The sequence below is a fragment of the Antrostomus carolinensis genome, unplaced genomic scaffold (assembly GCF_000700745.2).
Source record: "Antrostomus carolinensis isolate BGI_N321 unplaced genomic scaffold, ASM70074v2 scaffold18599, whole genome shotgun sequence".
Taxonomy (NCBI): Eukaryota; Metazoa; Chordata; class Aves; order Caprimulgiformes; family Caprimulgidae; genus Antrostomus; species Antrostomus carolinensis.
The window spans coordinates 10943-32204 of NW_010339461.1; the positions used below are offsets into that span (position 1 = coordinate 10943).

Here is a 21262-nt window from a genome sequence, read left to right on the forward strand (position 1 = left end):
GTCTGTGGTCTTGTGCTCTCTTAGGAGCATTGCCTGGTGATATGGGCTGGCATCTGAGATGCATGAACACATGTGAACTGCCTGTATTCTTAAGCTCTCATTCAGAGGCTTAAGATCTCAAAATTATATCAAGCTCTGATAACTTTAAAAACTTTAAAAAACTATTGATATACTATTAATGGCTGAGGAAAAAAAAAAGTCTTCAGCAAAACCACAGTTTCAATGTTTGGTCTCATGTGACTCTTCAGAGGCGGAGGATCACCCAAACCTCTCATAGCTGGGCTGTGGGGAGTTGCGAGTGGTGAAGGGTGATCAGCCTTGACCTGGGAGAGTTTGAAGGAGTGGAAAAAGGGAAGGATGGGAGAGAGGCAGCACGCACATGGGTTGTGCAAAGCACACAGCTTGGGAGTTACTGTAGTCCCTTGCTTGCTGGCAGGCAGCTTCCACCACCACCTCTGCCCCGTGGTGGCCTTGTGCACTGGAGGGGTCCTGCTCTGGACCTCCTCCATGGAGGGTCCGGTGGAGGTGAGCTGAGTCCTGGCCATCTCCTTTCCTGCAGGATTTATCCCACTGGGAAGATTTCCTGAAATACAGCAATGTGATCTCACCAGTGCTGCTGGGCGAGGTGGGTGCTGACATGGGTGAATGTGGCACGTGAAAAGGTGGATGTGAGAAATCAGAACTGTAATAAGGCACATGAGCTGGGCTGAAAGTTTCTGCAGGAGAAGTGAACAGTCCAACAAACACAAATTTTTTTCTTCACTACCTCAGGGAGTGAGAAAAACAGGATTATGGCTGTTCTGCTGCCTGTAGCACAATGTCCTAAGAGGATGTTCTCCTCCTGTTGCCATTTCTTCATGTTTGCTGGGGAGCCTGTGCCACTCTAAGCTGCAAAAAGAAATGGGATTATATCTTGCAGCTAGAGCAGTAGGCTATTTTTTGCCTGCAGATAGCGTGGGACACTAATGAATTACTTTTCTTCTGTGACTCACTTCTTACTTCCTTATAGGTGAAATGTCAGCAAATCCAGTTGAACTCTTTAATCTTTTTTTAAGGTAAAAAAGCCCAGTAAACAAACCCCAGAATTTGTTCTTGAATTGAACCTGGAGATAACAGCAAGTTAGCCTCATTCCTCTGATAAACATGGCTAAACTTGCAATTCTCAAGGTACTTTTGTAGGTCAGTGGAAACTGTCAGTCGGTCTAAGTTTTGTAGCACAGGAAAATCGTGTGTGTGCTGTCCACTCCCACTGTCTGCCAGTCAGAAACCCTGTCAGGAGGCTGCAGTGTCATTAGTTCACAATCGTCTGTGGGGTTTTTTTTTATCATAGAATCATAGAATGGTTTGGGTTGGAAGGGACTTTAAAGATCATCCAGTTCTAACCCCCCTGCCATCAGCAGGGACACCTTCCACTAGACCAGGTTGCTCAAAGCCTCATCCAACCTGGCCTTGAACACTTCCACTTTTTTGGCTCTGTCTTTATGATCACTCATGTAACAGCTGTAGTTGCAAGACACTGCTAGAGATCTCGGTGGCATCTTTGTTTATATTTGGGCATGAGTTGGCATTTGTCATTGTCCCAGTAAAGCTGGATTGTGTTGACTCTCTGAATTTGGTGAGTGTCTGGGTGCTGATTGCTTCAGCAGAAGCAACTGCTTTACCAGAAATAAATGTGCTTGCAGCAGCAGCTCTCAGCTAACAAGCACCTTGGCATACTTGGGCCTTTTGCGTATGGCCAATTAGCGTGATCTACCTCTTGACAGCGCAGCCTGCATGGAGTATTTCAGCCCTTCTGTTACCCCCTCCCTTGCTGCCCTGCACCTGCACCCTGAACAGTCTTTAAATGGCTCTGCTGTAATTAGCCAGCACACCTAACTGCGTGTAATTTTTGTACGTGGCACTAATAAGCCAAAAGTGTGACTGGCATCCCCTGTTTGATCGCACTGCTCTGAACATGTCAAAGTACACAGCTACCAAAAGCCACGGTAGGGAGCGAGGGAGATGCCTGTATTCCTGCAGAAGGGGATGTTCCTTGTCTCAGCTTTAAAACGGCCCACCTGAAAGCAAATGAGCATGTGAGTGTTACCATCTACTGGGAGCCTGGCTTTCACACTTCTTGTTAAATCCCTTAATGAGTATTCTGTACCCAGGTTAAAGTCATGAAAGTTGCTGTTCTACTTGGATGGAAGACTTGTTTGGGAAGTACCTGCACAGCATAGGGGAGCTGGTCTGTGCAGCCTCAAAATGTTGGGGAGAAGGTGGTTGGGTATCCTGGGGTTTCCTAGTACTGATATTTCAAATACTTGTGCCTGTGACCCAGGGGAGGCTGTGGACAGAAAAGAAATTGCTGGTGAATCTGTATTATGGGAACATTATATAGAAATGAGGGGTTTCAGGGCACCCACTTTGGAGAAACTTTGTAAGTGTGCTTGCTCTCTTGGGTCTCTGGCTTGAAACACCATTATCAGGAGAAGTCCTCAAGGATCTTGGTCTACCTGATGCGCCTGGCAGTTGTGTGAAGGGCTGATGGTCCCTCTTCCTTGGAAGGAGCTTTGCTCCGTGGGAATGTGGAGCTGCTGTCTTTGAGCAGAGGGGCAGCATAAACCCAGCCTTCCTGGCTGCTGTTCCTCTGCAGTTGCTTGGAGCAGTTCTGCTCCTGGTAACAAATACTCAAGTTTTTCCATATGGTGGTTTGGGGGTCATTTTATTTTGGAGTAAGTTGCAGATATGACCTGATCACATCACTGTGATAAGCTGTGTTTTGGGTCGTGTGCACAAGTAACTTGTAGAAATGCTCATTACAGAGGGAAGCACTGGGGTTTCTGTATGAGATAATGTGGTTTCTGATCCAGCCCTCCTAGCTTGCTTTTTATTTTTGAGGTGTGTGGGGAGAGCTGCATCCCTTTGTGGCAGAAGAGGCAGTGTTTACTCTGCACGCAGAATCCAGGGCACTAGAAAATTCTTTTCTAGCGAGACTGCTAACTGATCCTGCAGCAAGCAAGCTGCCTTTGATCCTTCCAACTGAAATCATCTTTACTTGGGGAGAACTTTCCAAGGCATCTCTCAGGTTTGCTCATGGTAATGCAAAGCAGGTTCTCATCTTTGCAGTGACAGCTCTGCAGGAAGGAGCACTGGCAGCTCTGATCCCAGCGCTGCTAAAAAGATCCTGGGGATTTGTGTTCGCTTTACTATTTAGTGCAATTTACATCTGTCCAGGGAAAAAAACTAACTGATGATGCTCCTATGTTTGTCCCATGAGGATGGAAGTTCCTTTCCTCATTAGTGGCTTTAATAAAGTACATATGGCTGTTGACGCAGTGGATACCAGAAAGCAGCACTTGCCTCTGCATGGCAGACCCAAGTCGTGCATGCCCAAGCCCACAGGTTCTGTGATCCCTCAGATGGTGACCTGTCCACCCTCCTTGCCCCTTCTCCCTCATGCCTGGCCAGTGTTCCTGGGTTGTACGCTTGTACCCACTGCCAGGTCTGCGTTCCCATGTTCACTGGGGCTGAGATGGCAGGTTGGTTTTCTTTTCCAGTCTCCCCTTCCCTGTTAAGTCAATAAGAGATGCTTTACAATTTGATCATCATTTTGGGTTTGGGCAACATGATAATTATGCCCAAAGAGCATTATAGCTGCAATTTGTTTTCTTCTGTCCTTCGCCATAAGGTTGGCCACGGCAGAGGGAGGATTTTGGAAGAAAAGCTGATAAATCATAAATTCCCTTGCAAGATGAATCATGAGTTATTACTTCTCTCTCAAACACGTAACTGCATGCTGTTAAATTTGTGCCAGTCTGTGGTATGCAGGAGGAAAGTCCCTTTTGGTTAACACATATGTACATGCTCTTCTCTTGCCTCTATCTTTGCACATCAGTTGAATTGCCAACTGTGGTGTTTTGACCCACAGTGGGACCATGTGGTCCTGCACTTGCTCCCCCCACCCGGTGACATGGGATGGGGGTCACAACAAAGGGGGCACGGGATTAGGAATGGACGGGGATGGCTCAATCACCAGTTATGGTCACGGGCAAAACAGACTCAAACTTGGGGAAGAAAAATCAATTTAATTCATTGCAAATCATCTACTCCATGAGGTTGAACTTGGCAAATGTGTGCCCAAAAGATGCCAAGCAGGTTAATCCCCAAGGAGAGGGGCAGCTGCTCACCTGGGACAGGCTGAGCCAGAGAAGTCCCCTGAAGCACTGAGAACTCTAAGAATTAAGGCAGCAGCGAACAGCGAGGTACGTAAGTACGTGTTGACTGCTTTATTTTAAAAATTTCAGTTTCTGCTTTTATCCTCTTAGTGTCTTTTGGCTTAAGAGACGCGTTCTGGAGGGCACAGAATTGCGAGGGGAAGGAACGGGTGGCTAATTCTGGTCATCGCGGCCAGTGAACAGGGTCGCAGCGTGGCTGGAGAGGCCCAGGATGAAGCACTGCCACCTCGGGGAGTGTGCAGTGGTGGGTTGGGCGTGTTTTGTTGTTCCTCAGCGTGTCTCTGCCCCCTGCTCTCTGGCTCCGAAGCTGCCTACTCCAAGGAGAGAAATGAGTTGAAGTTTGGGTGCTGTGCATCCCTCTGCTGTCTTCAGGGCTTTGTTTATCCTGATGCCCCTTGTGCCTGTCCTGTCCCTAGTTAGGATCTCTCTTTTGGCAGGAACTCTGGCTGTTGCTTTAGCACGATTTGCAGAGCTTCAGCCCTTTCCCCGACTGTCCTTTCTCTTCATTTCTCATTCGTGCAGGCTGGCCGCTTGAGCAGCTGCCGTCAGCACTCAGTGGAAAAACACCGATCTGTTAGAAACCCACCACAGCATATCAGCAGGCATTCCAGATCTGTTTCTGGGCTGCCTCTTTGTCAGAACAGCTCAGCCGTGTCTTTGTTCGCTCGCTAGCGAGTCAGAGACGCTGCAGGTTTGTTTGGAGCTTTTCTCATCTTATTTGCTCAGTAACCAGGACACTTGCCCATTGTTTCACTTGTGTTTTTATAATGCATTTTTAAGTGCCGCAGGGCACAATATCTTCATGCCGACAAGAAGAAGTTAATGCGGATCTCTTAGCCAACAGCCTAGGGACTAAAAATTTCTGATTGAGGCTGCAAAAAGGAGGAGAGAAAAGAGCTGAATTTCCCAGAGCAATGCAAAAACCAAAACTCAGCCCATTTGTTTGCAATGCGTGGCTCAGAAGGGGGAACTCATATCTGGTACATCACTCTGCCACAGACAAAGCCTAGTTGATTTTTGTAAATTGCTGCCACGATCATTTAAATCTGGAAAGAATACAGCACGCAGACAGGCTGGCGGTGACTGGGGACAAATGGCATGTGACCTAAGAGGTGGCGTTGGTCTCCAATTTGAGTAACAAAGAGTCAGCCTGTGCCTGTGTGCGCCAGCGGGATAAATATCCTAATTCCAGTAGTGGCCCGTGTCAGTGCAGCTGTGTGAAAGCTGAGCTGTCACTAGAGACAAAAACTTTGTCTGTCTTTTGTTGTCACGTTGTGAGAGCTGGAGCAGTGACTCAAGGGTGAAAATCCACAGCCCTGCCTGGACATCCCTATGGCTGCAAAAGCAGCCGCTGGAATGAGGACACAGATTCCTGCGCATTCAGAAGAGCAAACGCCTTTGAACACTAAAAACTGAGGAGGCAGGAGGAAAAAAATGCCATGTTTTCTTGGATGAGCCCCCTGTGGAGGCAAAGAAAAGCCTGCCATGCGTTAATGGGCCACTTCCACGCACGCGGGGTGGCTCAGCCTGTCTGTGCTGATGCAGCTGCCAGCCTGCTTGTCTAGAAAATGCTTTTCTGAAAGGTATGATTATTCTAGACTGTTGAGCAAGTTCTTCTGTGTGAGTGCATTTAAACACTGCTGGCAGTATGCGTGGAAGGACTCAAAACGAAGAGGGAGGGGGGTGACATTTTTGCCCCGGGAGAGCAGGAGAGGAGATCGTGCTGCTGCGTGACCAGGACACCGATAGTGTTTTCTAAAATGCTCAGCTCTCCCATCAGCCTGAACGTGGGGGGAGCAGAGGCGTGTGGCATGTCCTGTGCACATGTCCTCGCTCCTTGGTCGATGAAGATGAGTCATGTGAGCCACGGGGTGAACGCATCCTGTGCCCAGCCATGCCCCGTGTTGGCCACGCTTAGGTACCCACAAGTCATCCTGGAAGGATGCTTCTTAAAAGCCTGGCTTTGGCCCTGGAGAAGGCATCCATCCCTACCTGCCTTGGAGAGGGGGTGCACAGAGGGCTGGCCCTGCCCCTCCTGCAAATGGGGGATGGATGAAATTGGCAAAGGGCTCTGGGGAAACCCTTTATTTGCTCAGGTTATTAGCAAGGAGAGAGGAAGTAATGATTTATTGATGCTTCTCTGATTCTCCTGCACTGAGCTGTGAAGGAAGAAATTCTATTTCCTGGCTGATATTCGTGGCTCTAATTGAGCTGTAAGTTGTTCCTGCAGGGCAGCTCGCCTGCAGGGTGCCAGCAATGTCCCTGGTTCTCCAATACAGTGTCCCACCATCCAGTCTAGCCTGTGATCGTCAAGGGTCACTGCTCTGCTCTTCCTCTGCCTCTTGGTGTAGCCAGGCTGGTCGTGACAGGCTGTTTGTAGAGCCCAGCATTTCTCTGCTGCAGCCTTTTATTTGATTAAACAGGAATATCTAATGGGGGGGTGGTGGTGACTCCTGTCTGGGGTGAGATGTTACGTGAATGTGAATCCATACCTCACCAAAATACCCTCAGTTTTCACGGTACGTTGGGCAGAAGGTGGTGACCTATTGATGCCTCTTGGCTGCAGCCTGGTAGCTGTGCCACCCCACGCTGAGTGAGGAGACCCCTGCCCTCACCATCTAAGGGTGGGCACGCATGGCCGGCACCTTCCACCACTGTCATTGCCACCTTCTCTGCATTTCAGGAGCCACCAGCATGGCTGTGCCTCTGGTGAGCTGGTAACTAGTGAAGCGCATAGTTAACAGCTAGTGTGCCGGGGGCTCTGCCAGCCCCCACCTCTGCAGGCTTCAGTGAATCCAGCTGAATTCCTGGGCTTCAGGTGGTACGTCTCCTCTGGCGCTGCCCTTTCCATGTGCTCCCCTGCTGCCTGTGAGCCTCAGCTGGCCCACCACGAGCAGGGATCCATCCCTGTGTCCTGGAGCGTGGGAGGGGGCAGGGGCTGCATCACCCCACGGGGTGAATCTCCTGCCAGCGCTGTGGAGTCACTGGTCTCCCCAAACTGCATGGGAAGAATGGCAAGGCACATGCATTGTCCCAGATTGCTGTGAGCAGGTAACCCCTTGAGTCCCAGGGAGAAGGAGATCGTAGGTGAGACTTTGGGAAACGTGACTTTTGCCCCCGTGCAACCCCTGCTCCTTTTAACTGCAACGTGCTTTTTTGTCTGTCCCCCTCAAACAAAGCAATGCCGTTTTTGTTAACCTGAGGAGCGTGTGGATCCCTTCTAATCACCTGATTTATCAAGGATTCTGATTTCTACTTTTTCAAGTTTATGACTATAGTGCAGGGGATCCCCAATGCTGAGTGTCCTACAAACCCTGAATGCGGGGTGTCCCCTGTGCTGAAGACCCTGGCCAGCTCAGCTGAGCAAGGGTAAAGGAGATGATTTACCAGCAGCATCAAGTGCGAGTGGCAAGTTAATGCTGCTTTTTTATTCCACTCCTTTTGACAGGGCCCTGTTAATAGAGGGTTGGGGAGCAGAAACAAAGAGAAGAGCACAGCAGCTAAAAGCTGGTTGTCACACTGCTGCTGCCTGAGTGTGAAAATGCTGTTTTATCAGAAGAAGCGCCCTTCCCATAACAAATGGCATCGCACAGTGAGCAGCAGCTCCAGCCTGAGCCTTCCTGCGGACCATGTTGGCAGCTCTCATGGAGAGGACAGTGACACTGAGCTGTTCAGTAGGATTCAGCACTCTACTGTGATCTTCCCTGGGAAGATCAGACTGGAAAAGGTGGAAACCCATGTGGGTGAAAGCCTGGCAGGCTGGAGAGGGTGAGAGGAGGCAGCACAAAGGGGTGCATCTCATGGAGAGGGTGGCTTTGGAGGGGGTGGTGGATGATGTGGAGGGACTACAAGCTGGGGATTGGGGAGCACGCCAGGGCAGGCGTGTGGAGGCTGTAGCAGGAGCTGTGTTGAATTTTGGGGTGGGAGTGGCACGAGGGTGAGTGGGCTGTGTGGAGGGCAGGGGTCTCTGGTGCTTGGAGCAGCACAGGCACTCCACTGGAGACAGCAGCGCCAGAGGCTCCTGCCCTGCTCCCCTTTCCCACAGAAAGCACACAGCTTGCTGTAATTTTCTCTTATCTTCTCAGAAAATGAGATCCATTCTCTGAAATAACTTGCCTTTCCTTCCAGTGCTCCTTTAAAGATGTTCAAATGAGCTCTGCTCCATTTCCTTGCTTAGATCTGTAGTTAGAGGTGGTGAAATGCTCCCTAGTCCATATGGGGCTGCTTGGAGGCTTCATCCTAAAGTTGGGTTCTGAGTGTTGGTTTTGTCCTTGATCTGATACTTTAATGAATTTGGTAGATGTATTTTGACATACATGATTTTATTTTTAAAGTTTTCCCCAGTTGCTTTCTTCCTTAGCTCTCTTTCTTGGGGAAAACAAACCACCAACAAAAAAATCCTAATTTTTTTCTTTTTCAAAGCTGAGTATTGCAGAGGGGACCTCTCATGCCCACCTTGTTTGGAGGTTCACCCATCCCCCACTGCCCCAGTCTGCAGTTGCTGTTAATTCACATTTGGTTTAGTAATTAATCAGGATATAAATAATACATAGCATGTTATCAGAAAACTGCATGCCGGTGCTATGGAGGCAGGCACTTTCGGCCCCGGCGGGGAGGGCTTGCCTTCTGCTGCTCTGCAGCCCCCAAAGGCCAATTAAGGTGCATCCTTGATAAGATTCCAGCCGCTCCTTGGCTGGATAAATGGTTGCTCTGATGCAGGGAGGGGGCAAAGGAAGCGAAGATGAAGGGGGTTTTAGCCTTCAAACAGCTGCAGTGAGCGCTGGAGTCCAAGCGCTTCTCTCCTCCCCGGCGTGCAGGGGCTGAGGCTGCTGGTGGTGGTACTGGATGGATGGAGCAGGCACCAGCAGCACCTATGGAGACCCAAGGGTCTGCTAGATCCTGGGGAAGACTCAGTAGCATGTACTTTGTCTTCAGCTTTAGTCCTGTAAAGGTCTTTTCTGAAGGCATGTCAACTGCTGGTAAACAAAGCCTTGAAGAATGTCACAAGCCTGGAAACCTGTTTTTCCCTCCCCTGCTCCTTCACCGCAGCTCTCCCAGCCTCCTGTGTGAGCCCAGGAATGACGTCCTTGGTATTTCTTGTTCAAAGGCTGGTGTTTATTTCAGCTGCAGTAACAAGTGCTAAACTGGCTGGCAGGAGGAATAAATGTTGCTATGACAGTTTGGGTGGAGATTTGAAAAAGCTGCTTCAAGTTAGAAAACAAGTATAAAAACCATCAAGAAAAAGGCAAGCAAAAATGGAAACCTAGAACAAATGGACTTTGAGGGCCACCAGATTTCTACTAGGTCTGTAACATTCAGAGCTGTGTGTTTGCTCCATAGCAGGTCAGCAGGAGCAGAAATAATTGACCTTGGGAGAAGCTGAGCTTTGCAGTGGAATCATGAAAGCTCCCCACAGCAGGCTGAATATTCCAGGCTGCTGCATGGACCTGGAGCTCTGTCCTGGGTCTTGTAGTGATCACTGGATTTCAGTGCTTGTAACAGTGACTTTGTTTTCCAACTGTAAACCTTGAAATGACAGACTCAGTTTGAAGCAAGGCTTCAAATATGTTTGCTTTGAAGGAAGGAGGGAAAGGTGAGATGGTGCTGAGATGAGGTTCTGGCTCTGGGAGCCGTTTGTTGGCAGTTTGGCTCGTGCAGTGCCTGCTCTGTGGGTTTCCCATACTGCTGTCCCTCCTGCCCTAAGCTCTGGTGCAAAACAACTGCAGCTGAAGCAGCACAGTAACATGTGGGATGTTGTGTTTTGTAGGTGCTGGAGCAAGATGTGGTTCTTCAGTCTATTGACCGTGCCATTGAGGCTGTGCACAATGCGGCCATGAAGAATGGGGGAAAGTACAACCTAGAGCAGAGAGATGTCCTCCAGTAAGTATGATGGGTGTCTGGGGTTGCTGGTGGATGGAGGATGGTCAGTGTGTGATGCTTGTGTCTTTTCTGTCCTTGGGGATCAAGTTGGACATAGTTGATTTGAGTCCCTGTGTTGCAAAGTGCTAATGCACTCAGAGAGCTTCCCAGTGTTTGAGCTGGTAGCCACTGCTGCAGCTTCTGTCAACCATGTCCAGCAAAGTGCTGCTTCAGTCTGTCCCCCTCTATCCCTGTGCATATAGAGAAGGGAAAACTCTCAGCTGTATCTTGGGCTTAGAGGAGAAATCCAAAACCTTTCCAGATGAATTTTCTCCTCTCTGCCAGCCAGGAATTGTAGAGGTTGTTGGCATGTGGCACAAGGTCCTTCATATGTTCTCAAATAATTGCTTGTGAGGCTAAATTTTCCTTTTTTTCTCTGACACCTCACGCTCTGCACTGAGGCACTCTGGTTTAATCTCAGTTGAACGGTGATTCTAAAGTGCAGGCAATTTCTGAAGCTCGCAATGCAATATGTGACTCTCCCCCTGAGGAAGAGGCATTTTTCTCCAGCGAACTGATGAATAAATCATGGGCTTCTGCAAAGCCTCTTCCTTCCTCCCCCAGAAGTGCTTCCTTAGTTGTTAATGAAACTGGAGTTGGTGTTCAGGGTAATGTAACCCATTCTGGTATATATAGCCCAAATGCAATAAATCTTTTAAATATATCATTTAAATGTTGTAGCACGGTCGCTTCCTTCCTTTAGCCGAGCTGTTCCTGATGTCATCATTCCATTTCAGAAAGCTGATCCATCACCGGAAGGAGACAGTGTCCCGCAAAGGTCACTCCCCCACCCCTCAGGGGATGGTTATGACACAGTCCTCCAGCGATCACCATCTGGACGTGGCCCGACAGCCCAACGGGGTGTGCCGGACAGGATACGAGCGCCATCACAGTCTTCCAAACACTGAGTTCGAGGAGGAGGATGAAGGTCTCTATCAGGTAACAGCAGCTGGACACTTTCTGAGTTCCTTCTTTGGTGGTATGACATCACTTGTCCTGTTTAATAACAGGCTTTTGCAGCTGAAGTCACAAATCAAGTGTTTGGTGTTTGTGCCGCTTACTTAGGATTGCTGCAGTGTACATCAGAGCTGTCTCCAAGAAGTCTGGAACAGTCCCTCTGCCATTTACACTTGTGATGCTTTTGGGGATCCTTGAGGGTCCATGGTTTTATGGTGACACACGAGATCCATTCTATATTGTGTGACTGTCTCTTGACAACTTTCTGAAAGAGTTACAAGCTCCCCAGAGAATACTTTGAAAAACAGTTTTGATGTGAGCAGCAGAACTCCCTCTGAGTACTCGGCACTGCTTTGTTTCCTTCTTGTTAAGCCTGTATGAGATCTTTGGTCCTCAAGCATTTTATCTGTTGTGGCTGCCTATTTTACTACTCAAAATATAAAAAACCCCAAAGATCCTCCTTTGTCTAAATGTTGCTTGTCATGATTTATTAAAGGTAAATTGCAGGAATATGATTTAGAGCAGATGTTTTTATCTCAGCGGCACACAGTTCCAAGGTTACTGTGCAGCACCAGCGAGGCTTCAAAGTAGCTGAGGACAGATGCAGCAGTTGTTGGGGATGAAAGATGTGGCTGATTTCCTTGTGTAGGTATGGCTGGATGGGAGGGCTAAAGGCGCCAAGCAAGGATGAGCACAGAGATTTTTTTTCTCCTGCAGCTGAACACGTGCGCTGTAGTTTTTCTTCATCCATCTGGGATCAGTGTTTGGAGGCAGTGTTTATAAGGTACTGATACACTGTCACTCCTAGCAGATGAGGCTTGTTTTACACTTGAAGAACTGCGAGTCTGCAGAGATGAAAGGTAGCTCTGGCTCATGCAGAACATGACAATCCTTACAAACACCATTTTTCTCCTTGGTATTCGTTTTCATTTCTGGGCAGTCAAACCAGCTCAATTCCCAAGCCTGTGCATTACAGGCTGAGAGGATGGAGCACCTTACGGCCCGTTCTCCGTGACGATCCCCATCTTTATCAGGTGTGGGGTTTGGTTATTTGTCAAAAACAGGGAAGACATTCCAATGCTGACAGAGAACAGTTTCCATCTGGGTGGCATTGAGGATACAGTCAAAGGGCTTCCAGCTTTGCACTGTGCTGAAGGGTTCCTTGAGATTTTAACAGCTCAGTTGAGGGATTTCCTGTGTGCTTTGAAAATACGAAATGGAGGAAGCAGCATTGCTTTCTTCCACTGGTTATGCAGCTGCCTAAGAGATGATCTACTGAAATCTAAACTTTCTCACTAACTCTGGAGAAGCAGAGGTCTTGGGATGCAAGCACCTGCTTGGGATTTTCAGGTGCCTTCAATGTTTGCATCTGAAAACTGAAAAGTAACATTTGAAGTGCAAATTTCCTCTTGGTGGCTTTGCTCCTGAGGCTGAACTGGCTGAAGTAGTCTGAGGTCTCTTCAGTTCCTCTGTAGTTAGCATGAGGTGGGAAGCTGGGGCAGTTACATACCAGCTGCCAAGTGAGGAGGTTGGGCTTTCAGAGTATTTTAGGCACTTTGCTGCATTTGTGAATGCTCAGTGGGTTTGTGATGCTCGTCTCCAGAAGCCTTTGCTGCAGACCAGTGTGTCTGGCTTGGCAGAGTTTGCCTAGAGGAGGTGGTGGGTGTGGGATTGTTGGTGTGGGTTTTTGTTTTGCTTTTGTTTGTTTGTTTAAAGATTCCTACTCTACTAGCATGATTGCCAGGATTAGAGTTGAGGGAGTGGTGGTGGTCTCTGCCTGCCCAGCTGGGAAGGGGATGGGGGTGTGGTGAATGAGTCAGCTCTTGTCTCAAGCAGGGACCAAAGCCCCTGCTAGCAGTCCTTGCAAAATGGGAAAGGAGAGGAAGCACACTGTAAAATCTGCAGATTTCAGGATGCTCACAGCCCACTTGCAACAACCTGGGGAAAGGGAGGCTTTCAACACATATAGGTGCTTCTCTCAAGACCCTCAGGAAAGTCCCTCCTCTTCTCCCTCTGGACAGGAGGGATCTGAGCTGCAAGGACTCCTGCATGGTCACCTTCCCCACAGCAGCTGGACAGAGGATGTTTTCTCCACTTTCCTCCCTTTCCCTTGGGGGTTTTGATGTTGTACATCGTCTACTTGGCCCCAGGCAGCAGCTGGGACACAAGGTGAAGGGATGGGATAGCCATTCGTTACCCCTCGCAGCTCCTGACCCTGCGGCAGCTCACAGCTCAGGCAGGCACCAGGAAATTCATCTGATGCTTCGCGTCTAAATGGGGCTGGCGGGGCTCTGAGCTAACATTAGCTGTTCATCTATTAATTTAAGCACTAGTCTGTAATAGTTGTGTTAAACTTGCATAGTAAATTTGGGAGGGCAAATGAAGCCATGGAAATACTCCAAAATGACCCAGCCCTAGCTGTCTCTAAATAATGTCACGCTGCTGCTCTAAGCTCTGAGCCTGCCTGTTTGCTAAATCCTGCTGCTTTGGTAATCGTGCCAAGCAGCTCTGACTCGTGCCGTTAGCTGTGCTGCTCTGCAGAGAGGGCTCTGCTTTTGGCACAGCTGAGCTTTCCAGATTTGGGACCAGCCTTCCAGCCACGCGATGCAGAGACCCTTCCTGATCTGTTTGGCCTCTCTCAGCTGTGCAATCTCTTTTTGGACTGACACGGGTCATTTTTGAAGCTGTATGCAAGTCTTGTATAGCATTTTACCCAGAGGACAACGTGGGATGGATTGACAAGAGCAGAAGAGCTCAGGCTGGGAGTCTGCAGCAGCATCTCCTACTAATCCACCAGCTAAAGACACTTGTAAAGAAGGAACTTATGTGACTTAGTAAAAGGTTGGATGTATTAGGTGCTGGGTGGGAGAAAGGGACTGAGAGATCCCTTTCTAAAAGTCTGTAAGGTATGCAAACTGCTGTGTCTTCACATGTCTGGTGAGCTCCAGACACGGGCTGTGAGCACTATATTGTCAGCTTTTGGCATCGAGTCCTGGACATTTGAGGTTGCTCCTGAAGGTGTCTTATTTCCAGGAATATCTTTGCTACCGTTTCAGAGGAGGTTTCTACCCTTCTGGATCTGGGGGAAAAGAAATAACATTTTGCATTCTCCTTGTTGTGAGTTATTGAAGATAGAGACCTTTCAGGGACCTGCCTCAGATTTTTATTGCAGGGCCTGGCATTGTTCTGTGCCCTGTGCAGCATTGTAGGGCTATTCAGCACTGACAGGTCACAGAAAAACTTCTCTTCCAGGGCTAAAGAAACGTGGGAAATTGTCACTGTGTGATAGTCTGGATGTCGCTAGGGTAGGTAGATTCCAGCTGGCTTCAAACTGGGCTACCTGAGACATTCAGGCCATCACCTCCTTTCCCTTGCCATGCTGCCCAAGGTGGTTTTGCTGCAGGCAGCGATTGCAATATGCTGTAAAAACAGAGGCATGTTTCAGGCAGTAGGGTCTGAATTGCAGAAGTCCTAAGAGACCCTGAACCGACTCTCTGGCCCTGAGCCACTGGGATGTGAGGATTAGAGTATTGATGCAATGTGCTCCCAGCTAGCTTGGCCGCTGTGTTCAGCAGCATCCTACTGATCAGAGGTTAACCCTGAGGTTATACCTCACTGGAGTAATTCTGGGTGAAAATGATGTTGGTGATGATGAGTTTGGATCCAACAGGAAAAGATGAGTGTAGGAATCTGGGGCTCATACACTGCAGGCTCAGTGTTCCCAGCAGAGGAGTCTTACAGGAGAAACCCCAGATGTGGAGAGTTAATGCAGCTACCTGGCAAAACCTCTTCCCAGTGGGGCTTGCTATAGGTAGCATAGAATTGCACAGAGGGTCTAGCTCTATATTCTCCCTGCATGAGCAGAAATAGCTCTGGAAGCATGGAAAAGGCATTTACATGTCTCCAGTCCTTGGCTTTGTCTTTCTGCAAGGGTATTTGTAGCTGATGTAATGGATCTCTCCAGAAGAGTGTTTAAATATGCACTCTGTTTGCAGCCTCTGTGGAGCTCTTGAGAGTAATGTGGAGTCACAGTGTGTGTGTGGGATTGCGTTTGGAATAAAGGAGGAGTAAATGCTTGACAGGTCTACACAACATATGTGCTGTGTGCTGCTGAACACAGCAATTAAACAAGGGCTGCTTTGCCTGTCACAGGGAGGGGATGAAGCAGGCTTGAGTCCTGCTTTGTTCTTCTAGGAAGCTGCCTATTAATATCCATCCTCCTGAGAAAACTTCCCCAAATGATGAGAGAGATGTAAGGACAAATCTATACATGCACGCGAGAAAGAAGGTTTCATAACAGAGAATGTCTTTATTATCAACCTCCTTTGATTGCTCTGAAATCTTTCCTTATAGATCCCACCACAGCCCCGGCGTGCGGCTCCTGTCACCCCCCCACCTCCAGAGAAACGCAAGAACGCGCAGATTGCTGCTCCTGTTAAAAGTAAGGATGAACTGCTTTCCAGATCTGGGGCATGAAAGGGACACTGGGCGTTATAACAGTCATGGTGCCCGGATGCTTCTGCTTTGTGCTTAGAAGAGCATCTGTATATATATCCTAAATTCCTGTAGGTTTTATATCCTTGCAAAGATATATATATCTCTCCTAAATTCCTATAGAAGAGGATTAAATATATATATATCCTAAATTCCTTTAGGTTTTAATGCTAATGATCATGAGCTGGTGGCCAGTGCTCCTTCAAGCCTTCTCTGACCCAGGAGGGCCTGGGCAGCCTGGTGCCAGTGGGTTGCTGCCAGGTACAGCATTCTCCCACTCCTCTGGTGCTGGTGCTCTCCAAGGAGCAAACTGTCTAGCTGCTCACGTGGCTCATCTGGCCAGCATGCAACCTTGCTGATTTAAGATCCTTGTGGGTGTTTTATTCCCAGAGATACCGTGGCCATCTCCCAGCAAGGCAGAGGGAGTTTTCCCTGGCACTGCGGTAGTTCACCAGGGGCAGCTCACTAGAAGCGCTTTTAGGACAAGTCCCAGTCTGCTTTTGGCTCCCAGTCTGCCTGGCACTTTCTTTGTACAGTGCTTGGATGGGGTTTCCATAAAATCAGTGTCTGTAAGGAGCACTACCAGAGTGCAGCCGTGTATATGCTGCCCACAGGCAGGGGATCTGTTGGTCATGAGCACTTCAGAGCAGAGCAGAACCACAGGGCTGGGGCAGGAGCTTCTCCATCTTCAGTGTAGTTGGGCTGGCAGGGGCAGTGGTCGCCCTGCTGAGTTGCTGCCAGCTTGTCCAAATGCTCTCCTGTGATGTGACGGTCACGCTGTTAGTGACACAGCCCATCTCATGTCGACTTGTCAGGAGCAGGACAGAGCTGTTGACTTGCAGGTAGTTAATTGAAATTTGGGGCTGGCACCAGCTTACTTCATGGTACTTAATGGTATTGAGCCATTTTTCACCCTAGTAGCGGGAATTCACACAGGTCAGTTTCCTTCACTCGTTGTCTTGATTTACTGAAGCATGGTGGGAGCTATGATTCATGAATGTTCCTCTGTGAGGAGGAGGAGGAGGAAAAAAGAGGGATGCTGAACCCCTGTGGGAGGGCCAGGTCCTGTTCTTCTGCCTATCTTGTGCTTGCTTGGGGTGCAGTGGTGGATGGAGTAGTGGAGGGCTCTCACGACCAACGGGGCAGGAAGGGTTGGAGTTGTGTTTCGCCTGTCTGTCCCACTGGTCCTTCCTTTGGTGTGGGGGAAACTGCCTTCCCTGATTGCTGGGCTCCCCTGTGGTGCTTCTTCCCTTCCAGCACCAACATCAGCTGATCTCATGAAGATCTAGATGAAGGCAGCCCAGTGTTTGACCAAGTAACTGTTTTCATAGTCAGGGAAGGACTCAATTACTTTTCTGACCCCTAGAAACAAATGGATAAGGCTTACCAAAAATATATGTTAGACCAGGTGAAAGGAGAGAAAAATCTCAACATCTCTTTGCTTTGCTAGGTTGCCCAAGGAAGTTGTGGATGCCCCCTCCCTGGAAGTGTTTAAGGCCAGGCTGGATGAGGCTTTGAGCAACCTGGTCTAGTGGAAGGTGTCCCTGCTGATGGCAGGGGGGCTGGAACTGGATGAGCTTTAAGGTCCCTTCCAATCCAAATCATTCTATGATTCTATGTAGTGGATTTTTTCCCTTGGAAGATGGGACATAGACCACTCCTAAAGCTAGTCAAAAGTAGAGGCAGGGGGAGAAATACAGTAGAGCAGATAATGTGGAGGCTTGTGAAAGTGGGCTGCGGGGCTCGTGACCAAATATCGGAGAGTGCTGAAAGGGAGAGACTAGAGGTGCTGTCAGCCAAATGTTTCCTTCGCCACTGCTGCCAACCATGGTGTGAGTTGACAAGGTTCATGCACGAGGGAGGTGTGGGCTGGTGTGTGAAGCCTTCAGTGTCTTGCAGTTCTTGGGCATGATCATTCACAAGTGAGGGCTTAGATCTGCAATGCAGAAACAGGCCCTCGCTAAGCCGGGTGGAAAAGACTTTTCTGTCCCTTACTCCTGTCCCTCCCTCCCTTCCCCTGCGTAGAACACTAAGCCCTTTGAAGGGTATTCATCTCAATAGAGTAGTTTTCCTCTTTCTAAAGAGGTGATTGTGCGGGAATGCTCCAGAGAGAACTGGTACAATTTTGCTTTGAGATAAGTGAGGCAGGAAGAAGAGTTAAACTGCTCTGGTCCATGCACAATGAGCCTTTTAATGGACTGTGCTGTAGCAATTTGGTTTTTTTCTTTTTTTTTCCTTTGATGCTGTTGCTAAGGCATTTTTAATTGTTCCCTTTCAGATGCTGTTGAAATTATCCCTGGGTCAGCTTCTAGTGCCTCCTCTATAAGCACAACATCCCTGGATACTCTGTACACCGCTTCTTCTGCATCAGAGACCCACCGCCACCTCCAGCCCCGCCAACTCCCCCCCCCCTGTCCCGAGCCGGAGCGTCCACACCACCATAACACGGAATTTGGATGCTGGCTCTGTGACCCGCTATGGGACTTCCTCAAAGGATGGGGCCAGCAAATCTCCCCAGGCCAAGAGGGCTGCCCCAGCACCGCCTGCTGAAGGGGGGGCCCAGAGGTCCCACGCTGTGGATGGGGAGAAGACTTCTCAGGTGAAGAAAGCTGCCCCAGCTCCCCCTGCAAGCCTGGATGCCTTCAGCTCCCTCTGCCTGGAGGATAAGAAGGTGGCTGCGGTGGAGCCAGTGCCAGCAGAACCCGGTGGTCTGGCAGCATCCGTGCCCAAGACGATAGGTGCCGAACTGATCGAGCTGGTGCGCAGGAACACCCACCTCAGCTACGAGCTGTCCCGTGTGGCCATCGGTGTGGTCATCGGCCACATCCAGACCTCCATCCCAGCAACCAGCAGCATCATGGAGCAGATTCTCATCTCTGTGGTGGAGAGTAAGGTAACACCCATGGGGCTGAGCTGGGGGCCTACTAGCATTGGGCAGACAGCACAACGGACTCAAGGAGCTCTCATAATGTTTGGGATGAGAAAGTGCAGTGAGGTCCCAAAGGAGAAGGCAGAGGTGCTAGATGGGGTACGTGTCTAGCCAAAGGAACCAGGGGTTTAAACCAGGTGTGAGTACTGGCAGCAGGGAAGTGGAAAACAGGTGAGTTTATTTCCCAAACGAGCTGCAGATGTAGGGCATAACCCTGAGTTTGGAGCTGGGGGGTGAGAGGTGAAACCAGCTGAGAGGGCCCTTGGTGCTGGGAAGTACTGGTAGGCTGTGGTGGAGGGGTGGGTATCTCAGATGAGACTGCAATTTGGAGAGGGGATGATGAGATGGGCAGCAGTGAACTGAACCAGGTGACTGACCACATCAGGTGGGAGGTGACAACCTTCCAGGTCCCAGGGACAGCACTGGTTACGAAGCAGCAGTGGGGATAGATGCAGCGGGACTTAAGGTGCACTGAGGAAGCTGACATGAGTTGTTGACCACCAACTGTGGAGATTCAGAGAGAACCATTGTGGCAGCTTAGAAGTGGAGAAACAAATGAATAGTGACTTTTTAAAGAGGTATTTTCTGTTAAGAATGTGACAAATAGAAGCTGAGGAAAATGGAGCCTTTGCAATAAGTATTTCTTTATGGAAATCTTTTATAAAATAATGCATTGTATCAAGTTGTTTTCTTCTATGGTGTTGCACGTCCTCTGTGTAGATTCAGCATGCCTGTGCATATTATAAATCTGCACAAATTCTTGTGTCTTTTGACGATGGAGCACAGAAAACTTCTGTATGTCTGGCCTGGTCTTTCATCAAAGCGATGGAAACTAGTTTCCTGTATATGCAGATCTCTCTATTGTTCCATAATGCACATGTCAGCTCTGCTTTTTTAACAAACCATAGAAGAGCAGTGTTTCAGACACTGGAGAAAGAGCATTATTTTGAGCTTGTTCTAAATAAACCTTATGCCAAAAGGATCATATATTCCTCTTTCCTCTGCTGCAGATGCACAAGGAATGAAATAAAAGGATGCTTCTTGCAGCAGTCATTGAAATGGCAAAGTGCACCTGGGCAGCCCTCTGCTTCAGTTGGAGGGATAATAAATTTCAGTTCCCACTTGCTAAGTACAGCCCCGAGGAGGACGTTTCATATAAACATCTGAGACTGGAGTTCCATTGCTAATGGCAAGATTATAATGAACTGTTCAGAGGCATTTGAATATGGAAAACTAATGGCATTCAAATTTTAGATTAAATTGTAATCTGGCTCTATGTGCTGAAGAGAGGGTCCTATAAGCAGCCATCACGTCTCAGTTTGTGGCCATAACCCAGCAGTTAATTGCTTCCTGCTCGGGTAACAGCACCGTGTCAATGTGGATCTAGATTCAGCAAAAAAATTTCGCTGTTTCAGGCAAATGTTCTGGCTCTGACTCAGGCGCTGAGAAGTTCAGTTTTCTGTTATTTGGACCTTGGATGAGATTTGAATATTATTTTTATCTTTCATACCTCTTCTCGGGATACAATCAGCTTAATTCCACAGAAGTCATTTAGTGCCAGGTTTCTGCAGAGGGGATTTGAAAACCTCAGTTTCATGGCTGTTGCTGCAGACCAGTCTGAAAAGGATGGGAGGAAATTGTGATGCTGGTGCAGGGGCGAGTGTTGATCTACCCGTAATTGAAACGGTATCTGTCAACTAGGACATCTGCAGGACTTAAAAATGCCCAGTACTGTATGGAGACACAGAATAAGGTCCTGCCCCATCTCATAATGCCTCATCATACCTATCTTGAGTGGTACTGCTTTCCTAAGGAGAGTCTGGGTGGGCTTGCACAGCACTCAGGTGTGAATGCTATGGCTGTAGTGTGCATTTTCCCTAAATGTCCCATGCAGAAGATGTAGCTTTGCTGATATGTAGGTGCCTGGTCCCAGATGAGGTTGTTCATCTGATGTAGAAGACCAGCTCTAACAGCTAAAAGGGCAGTCACATGTAGTTGTGGGTGGCTGTACAGCCATAGCTTCACTAGCGTAGTTTAATGGTAGAAATTATTATCGTTGACTTTGTGTTGTTCATTATACGAAATAGTTCTGTGATCTCAGGGGGTTTTGTGTAGAATTGTTGCTGAGTCATCAGTTCTAGGTCAAGGGCTTTTTTCTTGAATTTGTAACTTCTGAAATCCCTCTACACCCTACTCTGTGCAAATATGCAGTCAGTTCTTCTTTTGCATATTTTCCAAGGTTTTTCTTCCACCCCCTAAACCAGAGTGAGAGCTCAGCTTTGATTTAAAGCTTTGGTCTGCTTGTAGTAGATACCACAGCTGCTTCAACCTTTTGTATCATGTTCTTTAATTAGTTCTATCCTTTCTATTCCTATTCCAGTCTTAATTTGAAGTCAGATCACCGGTTTACAAGATCAATTCCAGAATCCATTACCTCGCTCCTATCCCCAGTGCCTTCTGAAGGTTGAATTGCAATGGCACTTCCCTCTTATTTACCTTGCTGCTCCTCCAGCCTGGAGTCTGCCCAGGCACGTGTTTCCAACAGAACAACAGACCCTTCTGCTGGGACAGCATCATGCTCCTGCTTTCAGAGAGGTAACATAAGGCTGTGCTGGGGGAACAGCAATGACAAGGAGGGTGCTGAGGTGCTCACACCTTAGGTAAGGTGCTTCAGAGATACCATACTACTTGGGGAAGCCTGATCTGCAGGAGTTGGTTCTATCACTAACTGCCTTTGTAAAAAGTC

At 48.5% G+C, this 21262-nt stretch overlaps 1 protein-coding gene across 1 annotated transcript; it reads left to right on the forward strand.

Annotated features, from left to right (window-relative positions):
- Positions 1-9990: 9990 nt before the first annotated feature.
- Positions 9991-18480, forward strand: LOC104531080 (NCK-interacting protein with SH3 domain-like; the record flags this gene model as incomplete). The annotated part of the gene is given in 5 exon segments (XM_010175862.2): positions 9991-10097; positions 10874-11075; positions 15447-15534; positions 17866-17959; positions 17961-18480. Coding segments are annotated over 5 exon segments (951 nt in total), but the record flags the coding sequence as incomplete, so codon positions are not given.
- Between the last annotated feature and the right edge of the window lie 2782 nt (positions 18481-21262).